Source organism: Phasianus colchicus, chromosome 12 (genome assembly GCF_987193195.1).
Source record: "Phasianus colchicus chromosome 12, bPhaCol1.hap1.1, whole genome shotgun sequence".
NCBI lineage: Eukaryota > Metazoa > Chordata > Aves > Galliformes > Phasianidae > Phasianus > Phasianus colchicus.
In genome coordinates this window covers 10,577,500-10,596,570 of record NC_143447.1, presented here as the reverse complement: position 1 = coordinate 10,596,570, position 19,071 = coordinate 10,577,500, and the positions used below count along the sequence as shown (strand labels likewise).

Sequence of the window (19,071 nt, the reverse complement as noted above, 5' to 3'; positions counted from 1 at the left end):
AGAGAGCTAGCTGTAGCAAAGGTTCCAGAAGGGCTGGAATCTGGGCTGATGGAGCTGTGAGGGGCAGCAGACTATAGGGAGAGATGGATTCAGTCAGGACAGAATGTTTCTTCGCCTGTAGTAATCGCCTGCCCCAGTGCATATGTTGGTGTGGGGCAGTGGGAAGTGGCATGCAAGGGCTGTGTAAATATGGTGCATGGAGCAGTCCTGTGCCTTGTGTCAGCATGTGGATTGGACACCTACGAGGGCAGAAGGGTCGGTACCTGGGAAAGGATTGGGTAGAGAGTTGCGCTCACAAGAAGGGCAATGCTGAAGCATTATCTGGGCTGCTGTGGTGGCAGTGCTGGATCCTGCAGTGATGTGCCGTCCTTTCTCTCCACAGACATCGATGAATGTCAGCGCAATCCCCTTCTCTGCCGAGGTGGCACCTGCATCAACACAGAGGGAAGTTTTCGGTGTGATTGTCCTCCAGGCCATCACATATCACCAAATATCTCTGCATGTATAGGTGAGGCATGGAGGCAAAATCAATATTGTGCACAGCTCTTTATACTGATATTGTGTTGCCCTGGCATTTATTTTCTTTGCTTTAGTATACTTTCCATGCAGACATAAAAATGTGTTTGTCCTTTTCTTTTGCAACAGACATCAATGAATGTGATCTAAGCACCAATTTGTGTCGAAATGGACATTGCGTCAACCTGATTGGAAAGTATCAATGTGCTTGCAATCCTGGTTATCAGTCCACATCTGACAAGTTATACTGTGTTGGTAAGGACAAAATCTACCCATAATGTCTATGAATGAGGAAGATAAAACAAAAATAATTATTTCTAGTAGTTAAGACATTTTTATCTGTGATTCAAAAATCTAGCCATTTCCTGAGAGGAGTAAAATTACAACACTGCTGTCGTTAACTGTCTGTATCTTATTTTTTCTAGTAAATCAATCACTGCATAAATTTGTGCCGTGCATAAATTTGAGTACAGTTTTAAATGGCCTGACACTTCAGGCTTTGATCATGAAGCAAGAATTCTTTGTTAACTCCTGAGTTCTATATTTTATTAAAAATCTGTATTCTTGAGAGACCATGAGGTAGAATCATGTGGCTCAATGGAATTTTTCCTACTTTGATCTGCAATCGTCTCAAATATGAAGCTTTTTCCTGTAATTGCTTCCCGAAAGCCACATTTTGTAAATAACATTTAGCTTAAATAATCTGCTATGCACTCCTGTATTTGTTAACATTTTAATATGCAACGGAAATGCATGCAAAAATCTGCAGGCTTTAATTCTGCCTAGTAGATAATCCTTACAAAAATTTTGTTACCTTCATGACACGTGGTAACCCAACAGTGATGTTTTTATACATAAAGAGAAGTTCAGAGGTGTTTGTATATGCAGTCAGATAATCTCGTATTTTTTGTCTGTGGTTTGCCTGACATTCAGCCTCTATTCGTAAGCACTTGAATGTTCAAGGAGCTTGCAAAACTCAAGTGTAGAAGCAGGATTGCTGCTGTTCTGGAAAGCTAGGACAAGTATGCCCATGAAATGTGCTTTGAGGTAAATAATACTGTGGGTTTTAATTGTAATTTTCTCCATTTTAGATATTGATGAATGCAGCATAATGAATGGTGGCTGTGAGAATTTCTGTACAAACTCAGAGGGCAGCTATGAATGTAGCTGTAAACAAGGATTTGCACTCATGCCAGACCACAGGACATGCACAGGTAAGGAGATTTTGGGAGCTTTTCTTCTGTAGTGTATCATTTCAGTATTTTTTAAATGGACCTTTTAATTTTTTTTTAATTAAGGCTTTTATTAAAAATATGTTGTCAAAATAATGTAATTAATGCATGGAAGGTGAAGGTCTTTTTCTAAAGTAAAGATCTCCAAAGTGTCAAAATTTGACTACTGTAAGCTGAATTGCTTTGAAGGAAATTGGGTGTTCATAATTTCAGTAAGTGTACAAGTGGATTGTAAGTTTGATAACAAAAGGCTGTGATTTTTTTGGTACTAGGTAAGTGTTTTTCCCTTATGTTGTTATAATAGATCAGAATCTAAAATGGAAAACATCATTGTGAGCATAAGTCAAAATGCCATCTTTGTATACTCTATAATTATATTGGAGGGCTAATTGGCAGAAATGCTATAAAATTGGCTATTTTATCGTGTTTTGTCATTGTGTGCTATCTGCTCTTAAGCAAGCAAAAATAAGTCCTATTTTTAATCTTTATTTAGTTGAGTGCAAATATCCTGCAATACTTCAAAACTGAATGACTTTCAGACAAACTAAAATGTGAATAGTCCTAAACTTTTGTAGGAAACAGCTTTCTTGCACTCTAAGCAGAATTGATGAGAAATTTGTTTGAGCTCTGTATCAACTTGGTGTTTTCCTTTGGGATTCATAATCCCAGTAAGTGAATTCTGCTTGGTTACAGGAAAGTTACCACATAGGTTAATGGAATATTTCTTCTCTGCTCTTTTCTTACTTCTTACTGCACGTGCCAGCTGTTTGTCAGTTCCTTGAAGAGCATGAGAAATATAACAGGTTTAATACCTTGGAATAGAATTGCCTCTCAAGTTGAACAAATGAGTTTTCTATATAGAATTAGTAGAGAGAGCTCACATTCAGAATTCGTAAATATTTACATGTCTCTGACCAGGGTCTAATTTACCCTGAGGCTGCTTGCTACCATTGGAAAGGATAAAAGAGCCTTTAAAATATAGTTAAATTCAGTTTCCTCCCCACTGAAAGGTTACACTGTCACAATTCTGTAAAGTAGCCAATCTTCAGCAAGCATCCGATTCTTGTTCATTGAGAAAATTCTAGCAAATTAAGTATTTAAAAACATACAGTACTTAAATTAGAGACAGTTTAATTTAGTGACCAGGGATAGGTCAAGTTTCTAGTAAAGGCAATTCCATGCAAAAAACATCAATGCTGGTGTTTTGGGCACCTTTTCAATGCAAAAAATAAAACCATTTGATCAAAATTGTCCCTCAACCAAAATCTAAACTTGATAGGACTAGATTGTATGTACATGAGACGGAAGGGAAGATGGGGAGCAGGGATCTGTGATCCACTTTTCTGTTTTCTTCTTCTTGGCTTGACTAGGAAATGAATAACAAAAGTGTGTGTTTGGGAAGTTTTAGGGATTTCAAGTCTGCAGGCTACAAACAGTTCTCCTCTGGTTTGCCCTACTTGCCCCTTGTCACCCAGACAAATCTCTATACCCAAGAAGAGAATGGATCAGAGCATTCTCCTGCCTATTAAGCTACAGAGTTTGGAATAGGAAATTATAATCTTTTCCTTTTCAGATTTTAAAAAGGGAGGGAGAAATTGTCTTTGCTGAGTGGAGAACATAGGTTTTCAGAGTTTTTGTCATACATTAACTTGATGTTAAACAAGTCCCTAGAGGTTTATAGTCAGGTCTTACCTGATAGAGGCACGTTGAAGCATCTGATGTTGTTAATTTTTGCATATTTATATCTTACATGGACCCTGAAAAATCAAATTTCGCTTATAGTCTAGCTATTAAAAGCTATTAACTCTTCATTTTCATTTTCATTTTATCCTCTAAGAAAGGCTTGAATGCAATTGCCAGTGTGTAAGGAGCTTTACGTAATTCTGATGATTTCGGTAGGCCTGTTTATGTGTTTAACACAAAGTATCATAGTAAGTAGATGCCTAACACTCCCAACAACTGATTGCATCTGTGGGGAGTTACTGATGTTGTGCTAGAACAGGTTAATATGCTAGAGCAGGATGCTATACCAAATCTAATAGTTATTTTTTATCCTCATTTCTAAAGCCAATTCATAGCTTTATAATCCTGTATTTATAGACAAACAGCAATATTTCCTGTGTACTATGTTTGGCTTAGGTTTTTTAAAAAATATGTAAATTGTGACAGTGAAAGAAATTTTAATAAGAGATGCTGCCAATAGTTGGGATTTGAAGGATGAAATACCAGGCTTTTGGTATTACTACATATCGTTCTGAGCATATACAGAAATGACTGTAGATACAATTAATTGTGGGCACAAATAACAGTTATATTTTGGTCAGAGGTTTTTTCCCTATCATTTGTGTAGCCAGATATCAGCTATCTCTTCATGTGTGTCATATACTGATGGCAGAAATGCCAGACACTTTTGGATGTCAAGTCAAACTCTACTCAAGAAAATACCCAGAGCTGTGAGGGGCCATCTTCACCACTCTTTTAGTATCTAAAAATGCTGCCTTCTTCTAGGGAAGAGAAATAATTTGCATATATAAATTGTGAATATTCAGTCTGCATGTTGAAATTTTGGTCTCTACCCAAAGTTAGTGAAAAATAAGAAAAAATATTTTTTCAGCATTTTCTACTTTGCAGAGAATGTCTGATTTTTGTGTGTTGTATATTTGTACAAGGTACATGATTTACAAACACTGTGACCAGAGTATGTGAAATAACTTTTTTACATTTTCTGCTTGCACTCTGTGTGAACATGTCTTTTATTTTTAACATCATACAAAGCTAGAAGCCATTACAGAATACATTTCTTGATAATTGAGCTGGTAAGAATGCTGTTCAGTTCAGTAGTAGGTCAGGTTTGAATTGGTGAGGTTATGCATAAATAATCTGCTCAATTAGGAGAAACAACAGGTTCTTTGTTAGATGATTTTCCCCCAACTGTGAAATCAATACAGTGACAGGTTAGTAAATAAAGTTCTTTATTTCTGTCATTATTATCCCCATTTCTGGAGCTTAATTTTGCATGTTAATTCAAATTCCATTCCAAATTGAATTTCCAGGCTGATGTCCATGCCAACACTATTTGTTCTTTAAGATGAACAGGGATGGGTCAGCCTTCTTCCTTGCAGGAGCTGTGTATTCACAAAAACACTAGCTGCTAGAAATATAGAAGAATAATGAACATAATATTTTAAGTTAAAGTGAGTTCATTTTCTGCAGCTGCATAATTACTGCAATCCACAATAGACCAGACTGATAATGAGTTACACCCTTTCTCTCAGAGGGGGTTCCTGAATTTTGTGCTTTTTGTGCTGATTTTTTTCCCATGGAATCACTACACAGTTTCTGATTTTTGTTCTTGCTGGTCTGTGTTGGTGCTGACACAGGGACATTCTAGAAATTTTTACAAGGAACACTAACATAATCCCAGAGACTTTGAAAGACTCCAGACGTTAGTATGGCTGCATTAATATAATGAAGCGTCTGCTTCTGCAGTTGGCCTCTATCACTGATGGCCACTTTCAAGAATTGAAAAAGCATCTTCTATGCTAGCAGATGTAAATATGTGTCTGGGCTGGCCAGTCAAATAAAATGCTAATAAGTAAATAGATGAAATAATTATATATATACACATTAAAATGCCCATTCCCTACCCCCCTGCCCCCAAAACCCTAAACAAACAAACATAAAATCTCTTAGTGAACTAAATGTATGTGCTGTACTTACTCCCATCATGGGCTTGATTCCAGTTTGTCCACTTTTCTAGTTTGTCACCACTCTCAAGACATGCATATAAGACAACATTTTTAAGCTCTGTGAAGTCTGAATTTGACTTCAGAGCTTCCATTGACTTCAGCAGTGATGGATTGTATCTTGGAATCTCCAATTACATGTAGCCATGTTGTGTGACAAAGGTTCTGTCTCTGTTTTTTTTGGATTTTTTTGGTTTTGTTTCTCTTAATGACTTTTCTACTGACAAATCTGGTTCCCGCTCCTCTTGGATTCAGAGGGGAATGTTTACCACTGACTTTACCAGGAAGGGGAGATTACTCATCATGAGGATTTTGCAATATACCACTCAGTTATTTACAGGGATTCAAGCTTAATTGTGATTACCAGAGCATTAAATGTTTGCTTGCCATGATTATGACTGGTTGCACTGCATAAGGGTAACCTGTCTAAGACATATTTTAATCTGAATTTTCCCTGCAGATATTGATGAGTGTGAAGATAATCCTAATATCTGTGATGGAGGCCAATGCACAAACATCCCAGGAGAATACAGATGTCTTTGCTATGATGGATTCATGGCATCTGAAGACATGAAGACTTGTGTAGGTAAGTGAAAATACCTCTTTTCCAATCTGCCTTAACTAAGGAAAAAATATTTATTAAGGCACTGTTTCCAAGTAGACAAACAATGATACTTACAGAGTATTGTTCTTATGCTCTAGTGTTGGCCACCTGAAAATAGGAAGAGCTCCAGCGCACAAGCTGTGTTTATCACATGCAGGTGTAATGTCTGTATGTTCCTGTAAACTCCCAGACCGAGTTGAAAAGCAGACATTGTGATCTATAATGGTGTATCTCTGGGTGCTCTTCCAATAAGATTTTATGCAGCTAAAATCAAAGAGAGGAACTGCAGATGGGTGACACTGTGGAAATTTTCTAGCAAGTTAAGTTGTCAGCGCTGATTTAAACTAGTCACTAAATCAAACTGTATGCAAGTACTGTGCTTTGGTAAAGTAGAGAAACAGTGAATCCAAACCAAATTTTCATATTTAAATAAATATTTTTTTGATATTTTTTGGAAAGGTTTTGTGCAAAACAGGATAATGTATGCATCTGTGTGTGCGCAGAAAGATATTTGTAACTGTGTTCACACAAACGTGCATATACAAAGAAAACATCAATTAACAGTCATAGTCATTCTTTGGACAGTAGTGATGATTCTGAGTATTGTCCAATGAATCGTATCTCAGAGATTTTTCTAGTTAATTTCTAAGAATTTTATTTAATAAATATTGAACTGTGGGTTTTTTTTAGATGTTAATGAATGTGATCTGCATCCAAACATTTGTCTGAGTGGAACCTGTGAGAACACAAAAGGCTCGTTTATCTGCCACTGTGATATGGGATATTCAGGCAAGAAAGGCACGACTGGTTGCACAGGTATGTTTTAAAGTTAGTAGTTAACCTTTAGTTACAGTAGTGATTCTGCAAGCCCTTTTTTTCTCATCTTTCTGAGACTCTTTTACTTGTTTGCTTTAAATACTGTAATCTTTGTCCAAATGTGCTGAACTTCTCTTCTGAATTTGGGTGGCATAGCATTCTGCCCAATGCACCTTCTGCTGAAATGAATGATAAAATGACTGCTAGGAACTCACCACATTGTTGTTGGTTTAATAGAACAGAAAATGCTGCTGGCTGTAACTGAAGACTACTGAGGACCACAGTGGTTTTAAATTAATTAATTTTATACTATGGGTGCAAATAGCAGGCATCTGTTCCAAGTGTTGTTTTGGCAAACAAAAATGATTTGAAATATGTGCTAAAATATATTTTCAGTTTTTGCAAAGTGGCAACAATACAGCTACCCAACTACATTCTATGAGCAAAATCAGAATTTGGATTAGTTAATATATTACCAACTAACATAAATGAGCTTCAAATACACAATATTAGAGGGCATGATATAAATAATCCTAGTGCTTGTGTCTCAAACCAAGGTGTTGAGAGTCTTAAGCTTTGCCCAAAATATGAATGCAAACATATGTTTAATATAATTTTTGATGTAGACTTCGAGTAAACACATTTCTGGCAATGTTTTTGAGACGAACTTTTATTCTCGGTCTGCTCTTATTGTACAGAGTTAATAATATACTTCTGTAAGTGCCCCAAGTATAGAAGCTGGTTTTTAACAGCTCTCATAGAACAGTCCGAGAGCTGTAGTTGTACATTGCATATTGGATTGTGGATGAATAGTTATGCATTAGTAACAGCTGCCTTTGACTTACATATGAACTGATCTAAATCCAAGAAAACCTAATTGTACCCTGTAGACCAATATTTCATTGTTCTTTGTTTCTACCCTAAATTATGTGGAGCTCTTCAGTTCTCTAGACCTGAAAACCCTCATGCTGATCAGTTACACATGGCGCAACTATCATTCCCAGTATAATAAGTGATGGTTAGGAGCAGACAGGGAAGCTGAAGCAACTAGTAGAAGACAAAAGGCAGAGAAAGGTCCTGGAGGCAAGAGAGGAATTTGAGGTATGGCTTCTGAGGAAGTGCCTGGAAATAACCACAATTTTGGCAGCATGTGGCTCTGGGTAGTAGCAAATGTCCCAATAAACACATTCTTGCTAATAGAGAGGCAGGGAAATCCCTCCCTCCTGATCCCAGCCAAGCCCTGCCTTCTGGGTGGATTCTATCTGCCATGTGGGTCTTTCCCACTGCCTCCCATGTATTTGCCTTTTCTGCAGCCCATCCTTTGCTTATCCTGAATAAATGTCAGTGTCCCAGGGAGGATGATGCTTTTTATTATGGTACCTTTATTATGGCAGGTGCTGTTGAGACCTTCAGTAATTCAAAAGAGGCCTAAGGAAAAAAGGTGAAGTATTAGTTGCACTGATAAAGTTGAGATAGGACCATACTCATATGGGCAAAATCTTTTGGATTTAACTCTTCAGAGAAGGGAGGAGGCAGAGCAGGACCTTCTTAGACTAGTTTCATGCTTAAGAGACTGTGTAGGGACCGAAGCATAGGTTACAAGTACTACTGCAGGATCTGCAGTGTGCAGGTTCTCGTATTCTGACTTTTAAAAGGCCTGATTTACTGGTGAAAACCTCTGGATTCCACACATCGTATTTGCATGGCCTTAGTTATCAGAGCTGAATTTCCTATGCTCAGGTAAAGGAGCCCATGAAAACATCTTTCAAGACATCTTTTGGAGTGACCCTACCAACAGCACCTTAACCCCCAGGGCTTGATTCTTGTCTTACAGAGAGATCAAAAGCATTCACAGTTTTTAGGAACTCCCATGAAAAAAAATTACAAAAATGTGTTCAATGGGAGGTTCTCTGTTTCATGAGAACAACTAAATAACATCCTCTGGGTTCCATTACAGTTTTGTCTAAATATTTCATCTCCCTTGTCATTAGTGATTGTTTCCATTTTAACAAATAAACATGTTTTCTTTTTTTTTCCCCAATCATTTAACAGGATTCAGAATCCACCCACTGACACATTCCCATCCCACACAGATGTTATTCCCCCCTCCTCCTGGGTTCTCACTAAGAATGTGAACTAAGCTTAGTAACAAATATAAAATTAAAAATATTTTATGCACAACTATACATTGTAAATGCAGGTTTCTAAGGTAAAGTGCTACAGATGGCTTACTTTCCATTTACAAAGCAAACTGTGACAAGACTGACACAAAGCAATTCATTTTAGATTTTTCTAGGCAGGCAGTGGTACATAGCCACTAGAGAAAAGATTGCAAGCTTTCCCCTATCCCAGTTCCAGACTTCTGAGTTTCATGACAAATTTCTCTGCTTTTTCTGTTAATAAAATATTTGTGTGTTTATGCAGAGATTAAATTCTGTATTGGCACTTGCATTTGCGTTTTGTGATTCATCACCACTCTGGAGCATTGCCTATAAATTTGCAATATTTCACTGTTGATGCAGAGTCTTAATTTTCCTTGCTCTGATACTTTCTCAAAGGAAAATATTTTTCTCTGACTTGCCCCCACCCATCTTTGCCAGTTAGATTTGTGTGCTTCTAATGTAGCTCTGCTTGGACACACTTAAGGTTGGGGTGCACTTCACAAAGTCAAGCTGAGTGAGTGGAACTTGGAGACCGAAGTTGCCTGAGACATTCATCAGATCAAAACCAGAGATGATCAGATAGTCAGTTGGCCTACTCTACAGTGCCCCTTTGGGATTGGAGAGCTGGGGCTGGTTGCAGCCCTGATGACTTCATGAGGGCTGTGGTGGTACTGTGTCAGGAAAGGCTGGAAGCAGGTGTATGACCATGGCCTTGGTGAGGTGGCACTTTGGTGTTTAAAGCTACTTGCTGTCACTCAATAATGATAATCGTAGAGTGAGTGCATACTATTCAGTAGTTACATGACTCAAAATAGCATAGCTAAAAAGAGAAAGATACCTGATAAGGTGAAAAGAAGAGGTAAGCCTTGGCATATGCCCTCAGAAGTAGGTCCATGACACTTGTACAGCATGCTTGCCACTCTCCCCTGCCTTTGGCTTCTTGCCCTTCATAGTACATTGTGCTTCAGTCTGGTGGCACAAGAGAATTCTGGTATCAGTGAAACACATACATTTCCCGTTATGAATTTGGGAGCAGGCTGTATCAGGCCAAATACCAAAAAATGATAATGTTAAGATGTTGCCTGCCAAATGGGGGTATTACAGAAGGAGAGTATTGTGAGTAGGCATCTGTCCAGCAACAACATACTGCTCCCCAAGCTGGTGATGTAAGGCAAGAACTGATCTGCCCCTTGTGAAATTCCAAGAGGAACTCATGGTACAGTGTGCTAAATAAAATCTAAGAGTGATTCCCAAAGAATAAAACAATCTTACAGGCACTGCGCTAGACTAGAGAAATTTTCTATATGTGTTTCTACTCATTATGTTACAGTGAGCACTAAGCTGAAATTCATGGTCTTCTCCTTTCTGAAAAGTATTCCCCCCTTCATGGCTCCCTTTGCTCACCTGATTACATGGGCAGCATCCCAGAAGGAGGAAATGCCTCGTGACTTCCATCAGACAACCAGCCTGGTGGGAATTGGGCCCAGGCCTGGAATACCAATGGAACGTCAGTGGAATAGAATGAACAGATCTGCAAAGAGTGCCAAAAAAAATTAAAAAGCCAGAAAATGCTTAAGGGATTTGCATAATTCTTGACAAGCAGCACTAATTTATAGGCGGAGACTAAATTCACACTTTGCTAAGAAACCTTATAGGCTATTGAATCCACAGGGAAACTGAACAGAAAATGTACACTAAGTACCTTGATGCCTTCATGTGCTATGACAGATGTGTGAATTGTCATGGCATAGGTTACTGTTTACTCACACTGTTCAAATATAGAATTTCCTCTGATTTTGGATGTTTCCAGAGTACCAGTGAGAATAAAGTGATTTATCTCTGCGCTGCTCCCTGACCGATTTTTAATCATCCACTTGCAGACTGTATGGGGATTCTCCATGCAGATTCTGTCTGTCTCTTGCATTCAGTTGCCATATTTGCAAGCATACTGCCTACACAACAGGTGTATGTTAAGCATGCATTTCTGCCTGCACACGTGCAGCCCTAAAAACTTGTGTCTCTGTGATTAATGGAAGAGATGCTTTATTAATTGCTGAAAGCTTGAGAGAAAAAATATTTGTCTAGAGAAGAGAACTAAAGAAGCCAGCAAAATAGGGTGACTGACTTTTTTTTTTTTTCCCCATAGTGCTTGGGATTGTTATGATGTCAGATCTGCATATTATTTATCATGCGTATTCTCATCTGTTTTAGGCAGACAACTCCCTTAGTATTAATGGGAGTTGTGCAATTGCAAAGCTGAGAACATGTGTGCAGCAGGACTGGGGCACAGTGGGACTGGCTGAGGATGCAGTGTCAGTCTTGGATTGGAATGTCTTTATTTTCTTTGGCTTGTCACAGCCACATACTGGAAGCAGAAGTAGAAGGTTGATATAAATCAGTGACTCATTCTTTTACTCTTTAATGAAAATCCCACTGAAGTTGATAGGAATAGGCCATCCTTGTGTTAAACACTGAGTAGCATCCTCCTGTGTGCTCTTTGGGTCTTGATACCTTTACTCATAATGAGTAATGCTTTACTCTTCAAACAATTGCATGAAAAGAGTTGGAGCTATTTGAAGAGTAGTACTGTTTGTACTGCCATGCAGACAGCACAATCTGGACTCTTGCTCTTATTAAAGATATTTATGTTGTATTAATTTTTCCCCTGCAGAGCTCAACTTCTCCTTTTTCTTTCGTTCTGTGAAGTCATAATTCAATACTTATGGCAACATAAATCCATATTAAGCTCCAGTATAAGCAGGCATAAATTCCATTGATTTCACTGCCCCAGTTACACAGGACCATGTTTGGTCTGAGATCTCTTCTGCCTTGGAAATAATTGCAGTGCAATAAATTTAGGCTTATACCTCAGCTGTGCAATGAAAGGAGAGAATAGGGATTACAGTAAAGTAATGAGTGAGTCAAATACAGATAGATTTGAAAATAAGTAAAATCTGGGACAAAGCTAGTGATGGTATGTTATATACCTCAATCAGCTTTCATCTAAATATATGAAAGCTTTTTCATGCATCAATGAAATAATCCCTACAATATACCTCTAAAGGTAGATGGTATTAGAAAATGTATTTGGCATTCCCCATTTGATCTTTACCCAGGCAAAAAGCATTGAAATTATTATTTTTTTTTTGTGTTGTGTGGATAAAAGCTAAAAAGGATCTCAGGATTTTGTTCAAAGCAAGTGGAATGGCATTTCAGTGGGTGATATCTGAGAAAGTTGATCCCATTATAAATACCTCTATTTGGATATACGTTTCTACTCACAACTTTCATCCCACAGAAGATTCCAAGCCTTTCAGCCTTTGTGTCAGATAGCTGACACAAAGTTAACAAGAAGGGTGGTGGGGAAGGTGCTCAGCCCATAAGCTGTGAGAAAGTGCAGCAATTTCTTTCTCTTCTACTGGGAGATATTAATGGAGACTCTTGGGTGCAAGCTGTTAGTGAACCAGTGCAAAATGGGATGGAGACGCTTCATGTAGGATTGCAAATTGTTTTTAGATTGCCTTAAAATTGAGCCTGAACATGACTTCATTGTGGCGTAGCTGTTGCATGCAAGTTTCTGTTTGTGTTTGCTGGCGGTTTAGAAGAATTCTTGGCAGAAGTATCTCGACTGATGATGATTTTTGTTGTTTTGTTGTGCTTCAAAGGGTATAAGGAAGCATGTGATTGTTTCAAAGCATCAAATAATCAAATGCAGAGCAATCACAATGTTAGCTGATGTTTAACAGTTTGGTTTTAAAAATCACGTAAAGGTTAAAATATAGAGTGTTTGCATCAGCTTTTTTATGTCAATGTTATACCATAACTGACCTCTAGAAATTCCTTCTAGTCTTTCCCTTCAGTCCAAGCCAAAATGAGAGTGTTTTTTTTTTTTTTCTGACCACCCTGAAGATTTTTAACAGACGCTAGTTTCCTGTTAGGGTGATGTTATCAGCATACGAGTTTCTGCACATGATGAAGGCAAATATGCTCTGAGTTTATCTGCTCCTGACACTTCTTTTTTTTTTAAGGTTTTTGAAAGTAAATGTCCATTTGTATGTTTTCAAGCTTGTTGGTGCAGTCAGCATTCATTAGTAGTAGATTCCAGCTGCCAGACTTAGATCTGTGTCTGGACTTCAATATTCGAATTATGGCAATACTCATGTCTGGAGTTTTGATTCAGTGTCCTGTTTAGAAAAAAACTCAGAGGAATAAGATTAGATGCAATTTCCTTACATAGAGTGAAGCAATCACTGTGTTTGGGTAATTTCTGGATCTGAGAATTTAATAGTAGGATGAAAGATATGTGTTATCTGCTTATCAGAGCAACATGTAGCCTTTGTGAAAAGACAGTGTAGGGCATTAAAAAAGGACATCAAGCCTTACATCTAAAGAAGATGGGCAGAAAACTGAAGGGCTATAAAGGAAATGGCTAAGATCTGGACAGTCTCCCCAGTAGCTCCATTCTCTTGCCCTCCTTATGGAGCTAATTGCTTTTGGGAACTACGATAGGTGAGGTTTAAGGGTCTGGGGCTAAGGACCCCAATGACTGCTGACTGGTTGATGGCTCATACGCTTTCTTAATTATCTTCCCAAAAGGGATCTGAGCTGGATGTTTATGCACAGAATAATGCATAGTTTGTCTGATTGTTTTCCCTTTCCATCAGCTTTGTACAAAATGTCATGCTTTGGCTTACTGCAATAGCAAAGGCATCTGGGAGTGCCAAAAAATTGATAAAAATATTTTTGATTTTGGTTTGATGTGAATTCTAGATGATTTACATCCTGTATATTTGTAAAGCACAGTTAGATCTTGGTCACAGAAAGCACTGTAAAATCCATAGCTCAGATGTGTAAGAAAATTTCTGATGGATTTGTTTTAGTTACCAGTAGTAATTTCTGAAAACTTTGCCTTTGAGTTTATACATTCTCCAAGTACTTATACGGAACATTAATATTGTTGTATGACATGGAAGAGTGGAGTTCAGTTTGGGTTTTTTTCTGTCTATAAATTTTGACATTGCCAGAGAATGCCTGAGAACGAAAATAATGTAAAAAAAGCAAATATTCAAGTAGAATGTGCTGGCATGAGTGTGTTATATTAAAGCTTGGATTGCTTGCTGCCTGGTATCTCTCTAAGGATGAGGATGTTAACCTTTTTTTCACTGTGTTAATAAACTGCATGCCTGGTAATCTTTGCCTCCATCAGCCATCACATCAAATACAGCAATAGAGTCCATCCTCCACCTTCCACACAGTATCTGGCAGAGCAGAACCTGTCTGGGGATAATCCTAGGAGTCTGCAGATGGTACCCAGCTGGTGTTATCAGCATCCTTGAAGATACCTACAGGGAACATGGGTGTGCTATGTTTTGGGATCCCTGTGCAATAGTCTCCTCTGAGACCATTTAGTAAACCATACACTGCAGAGCCACCTGAGTCCTTCTCTGTGGACCCCAGGATAGGCAGATGGCAATGCTGTTGTCTTACACACACACACACACACACACACACACACTTAGCTCTGTGCTCACGATATGCCAGTAAATTGTAGTGGTGTCTCTGAGTTGTCAAGGCAGCAGAGGTCCTCATGTCATCAGTTCTTAGTCTCCAGGTTTGACTCATAACCTAGGGAAAGCTGCTTGACAGACATGCATCCCTGGATGTCAACCATCTGCAGTGCTAATCTTTATAGTTGTTAGTCCTCTTCTTTCCAAAGACTGTGTCCACATCTTCTTTGTGAATGCACTGGGTAGAAAAAGAAGAAAAACTATGCTACTTGTTTCCTCCTTAGTTGTAAAAACCATTGGAGTGGAATGCAGAAACACTGCTTTAAATACCTATCAGAAAAATAGGTGGTAAGTCAGCACATGTGAAACGCACTGCATGCTTCTTTGCTCTTCTTTGTAATTTTACTTCTCCTCTGCATCACTTTTAAATGTCATGTTATGAAGAAGTGGTGACTTGTGTTCATGTTCTCTTTCCTGAGAAGTAACTGTATCAGTAGTCTGTCTATGAGAAAGTTTGATCCATGAGCTCTTCAAACATCTCTGTGTTTACAGATATCAATGAGTGTGAAATTGGAGCCCACAACTGTGATAGACACGCTGTTTGTACAAACACAGCAGGAAGTTTCAAATGTAGCTGCAGCACTGGCTGGATTGGAAATGGTATCAAATGCACAGGTGAGAGTTGTATGCATTTGTATTAATTTGTAAGGTCTGATCAACACTGGAGCTCAGCAACTCTGGAAAAAACAGTACCACACCTACAAATTGAGAAGAGAAACAGTTATCCTGCTTTGTTAGGTCAATTTGACATGATCCGTTGAAGGGCAAATTCTCTGCCATGGTAACTGAAATCAACATTATCTCATGTTTGGCTTTTGAAACAGTGGAAGTGGACTGGACCATGGGGAGAGACAGTGTGTCCTTAGGAGCAGCTAGTGGCTCTTGGGAGACAGTGAGAGGTCTCCCAGTACTCCCTGTGAAAACAAGATATAACCCAGAAGTTCTTAGCCTGAGGGGTGCCATGTGGCTTCCTCATTCACACTTACCTTGTCAGACTGCTTTGCTGGCCTGCGAATAAGTTATGCCTGCTTTTCCAATCAGATGGTTCCACATATGTGTAGGTTTTACTATAGACATGATTATTTTAAGTAGAGGTTCTGTCTGCCATATGCTATTTAAAGTGTGTATTTGTGCTGAGTCGGTTTTGTTTTGTTGACTAATGTTGCTTTTTAAAAAATTATTATTTTAAAGATCTGGATGAGTGCTCCAATGGAACCCACATGTGTAGCCCACATGCTGACTGCAAGAATACAATGGGCTCTTACCGCTGCCTGTGTAAAGAAGGTTATACTGGGGATGGCTTCACTTGTACAGGTGAGCTTTCTTAGTAACAAGAGAAGTACCATGTTTGAATATTCACTTGGCACTTACTTTTATTGGTATTAAAATTTAAACACAAATATCAGTGAATTAATATTCACAGTGTAAACTCTGTGATTTTATACTTGTAATTCCCATTCAACCAGAATATAAAATGTGAGTCAGTTCAAGGATTGTGTTGTATTAATTCTGATACTCCCGGTATTCGGTTGCTATTTCAGAGGATAGCATTTAAGCTGCAGCAAGTGCCCAAAGAGATTGTAAGATTTCCATCTTTGGAATTACTAGGAACTCAGCTGGGCAAAGCTGTGAGCAATCTGATCTAATTTTAAAATTAATCTTCTCTATGGCAGAGGCTGGACCAGGTGACTTCCAGTGGTCCCTTACAACCTAAGTTAGTCTATGATTCAATATCAGATAAAAAAAAAAAAACAGCCACCTTTTAAGATTTGAAATTATTGTTGAATGTCATCCTTCACTGTCTTCTAATGCATATAAGTTGACAAAACTTGAAAGATACTGCATATTATACCTAGTCTAAAGCAGTCACTTTTTTCTCTTCATAAAATGAAAGTTTTCATTGAGCTTTTCTTGCTAGTAGATTGCAAACATTAAAACAATGCTTGGTCATATAATTTATCCAATTTGTAGACCAGTTCATTGGCTGCCAATCATGATATTTAAGCAGTGGGGCATGTATATTAAAATAATTGTACAAACTGCCTAAAAATGTTTTTCCATAAGCAAGTTTCTGTTGTCTGACGTCTTTACTGCATCACCCTGAAAGTTGGTGTCAAGACACAGTGCTGACATGCTGAAACCTCATTTTATGAACTGTAAATGTTATTGTAAAACACTGCTAGAGAGCTAAATTTCCCACCCTCACTTACGTCTTCTGCTTTGAAGAACAGTACAGCTCATGTAGACTTGGTCATCAGGAACCCAGCTAAAACACTAACAAATTCAGTGTTGCTGGTAAGGCTATATGGAGAGGGATCCTGTTCAGTATAAAGCCATGTGATAAGGCATTCGGTGGGTCAGATTTTCAGCTAGGGCAAATCAGCAGCACTTTATGAATGATAGTAATTTTCATGTCATCTGGGAAAATGGCTCCACAGGTTTAAGGCCGAATTTGAATTATTAATTCAGACTCTATAAATTTAGTCTTGAATCTGATTCATCTCCTTGGTGGCCATAACCTGCACACTGCCAGCTGCAACACGTGGGTTGTGATGCATAAAATGTCAACTAGAAAATAATGGCCACAATCTATCTGAAGGGTCATGTAATCCAGTACTACCAAGACTGCTTTTCTCAGCTGTTGAATTGCAGTTTGATTTTGATGATATTTTTACCTGAGTGTCACTTTGCTTGTGTTTTATGTCTGGCATAGAGACCACCTATTACTGTATCTGTTTATTTCACGGTAAATCTCTTATCTCTGTTGCTGCCACTAGGCCTTTCTGTAATAGAAATCATAACAATAATAAAACTCACACGCTCATTCTGAATTTAAATTTGACCAGGTGTACTGCCTCCAGTTTCTGTTAACTGCAGATATGTTAGCAGTCTGTCCCTCTAGCTCAATTTGTTTTTTAGTATAAGCTGCGTTTTCCTAATATAGAAAATATACCATGCTGTTGCCTGTAATAGATTCTAAGCTTAAGTAGACTGTAGTTTCTTGTGCATGTGCAGAATTATTAAAATCCTTGAACACTGCATACTGTAGCTGAAACAAGTGTTGTAGAGAGCAGTGTGTTTACTGTAAACCTGCAATTTCTCTCCCTTTTACAGACCTAGATGAATGCTCAGAAAACTTGAATCTCTGTGAAAATGGGCAGTGCCTCAATGCCCCAGGAGGATATCGCTGTGAATGTGATATGGGATTTTTGCCAAGTCTGGATGGGAAAGCATGTGAAGGTAATTCTCCATAAGCTTTGAACAACGTTCAGCAAACTCTGCCTTAATAATATTTTATGTCTGAAAAATCTTGCAATTTGTTGCACTTACGGTTGCACTGAGAACTGCCTGAAAATTGTCAATAGTTTTGTTTTTTTTTTTTTCATTTATAGTCATATAAACAGAAAAAGGTTGCTAATATTTATTGTGAGCACTTCCATCTTCATCGACCTGTTGTATAGAGAGAAAAGGGTTTTGGAGACTGTCTTACCACATGTTATTTGTGGTGTGATTGGTGATCCAAATGACTTGGTCAACACCCATTTCATCTTGGTTAGTCTGCAAACAGTTCTTAATTTTATTCATTAAAATTAAGCAGAAAAGGTTTTATTTTGGCTTTGTGTATGTGCAGCTGAAAAACACTGGTTTTGTAGCTAACACAGTGAACCTGCTTTGAGGGCTTCTGCCATGTGCAGAATCAGAATTTGAAACTTTGCAGAAAGTTTTTGTACTGTTTTGAAAGTAATCTGTCATTTACCTGTTTAATTGAGGTCATGTACTCAACAGTAACATTTGAAATCCGCAGTTTGTGTGGCACTTATCAGTTAAGTCAGTTAAGAAGCAACAGCCATATCATCTGACATACTAATAAGAACTGATGGAGTTTGTAAGTGCAGCACTATAAATAGGATTTTTCCCCTCAGAAGTGTTCTGTGCATTATTTTAAGTAATCTAGCAAGAGAAATAATTTATGAGCTTGATTTTTTCTGTAAACTAAAACAATATTAGCTTTCATAGGGTTTCATGCAACAATTTACTTAGAAAGCTTTTAGCTAACTTTAAATAGCTTATTTGGACTCTAATTCCTGTTGCTATAACAGTCTATCCTGGATGTCTCAGATGTGCAGACTAAATGCAGGATTTTAAGGTTCTTTGTAAACACTCTTCTTTTTATCATATCAAATTAGCTGTTCTTTGTGCAGTGCAGCATTCCTTAAATGCTGAATTGGATATGATGATTTGAACAAAGCACACAAAAGTGAGCTCCAGGTGCCAAACTCAAAATCTGTCAAATGCAGGAACCTGAATGTTAGTGTTCATTTTTGTGCCCCAGTTGTTGCTTTTTTATTTTTTTAGTTTTTTGGTTTTTTTTTTTGTTTTTAATTTTGTTTCAGTGAAGACCTCCTTTCTGGAGATGGCTGCTGATTT

General features: G+C 38.0%; 1 protein-coding gene across 2 annotated transcripts in view; it reads left to right on the top strand.

Annotated features, from left to right (window-relative positions):
• Positions 1–19,071, top strand: part of FBN1 (fibrillin 1) — a 148,106-nt gene that overhangs the window by 93,949 nt on the left and 35,086 nt on the right. For both annotated transcript variants that reach the window (XM_031587628.2, XM_090148912.1), the window contains 8 exons: positions 383–508; positions 646–771; positions 1,608–1,730; positions 5,955–6,080; positions 6,789–6,914; positions 15,136–15,258; positions 15,835–15,957; positions 17,758–17,883. In XM_031587628.2, the coding sequence (XP_031443488.1) occupies positions 383–508; positions 646–771; positions 1,608–1,730; positions 5,955–6,080; positions 6,789–6,914; positions 15,136–15,258; positions 15,835–15,957; positions 17,758–17,883 (999 nt within the window). The remainder of the gene's footprint in view (positions 1–382; positions 509–645; positions 772–1,607; positions 1,731–5,954; positions 6,081–6,788; positions 6,915–15,135; positions 15,259–15,834; positions 15,958–17,757; positions 17,884–19,071) is intronic.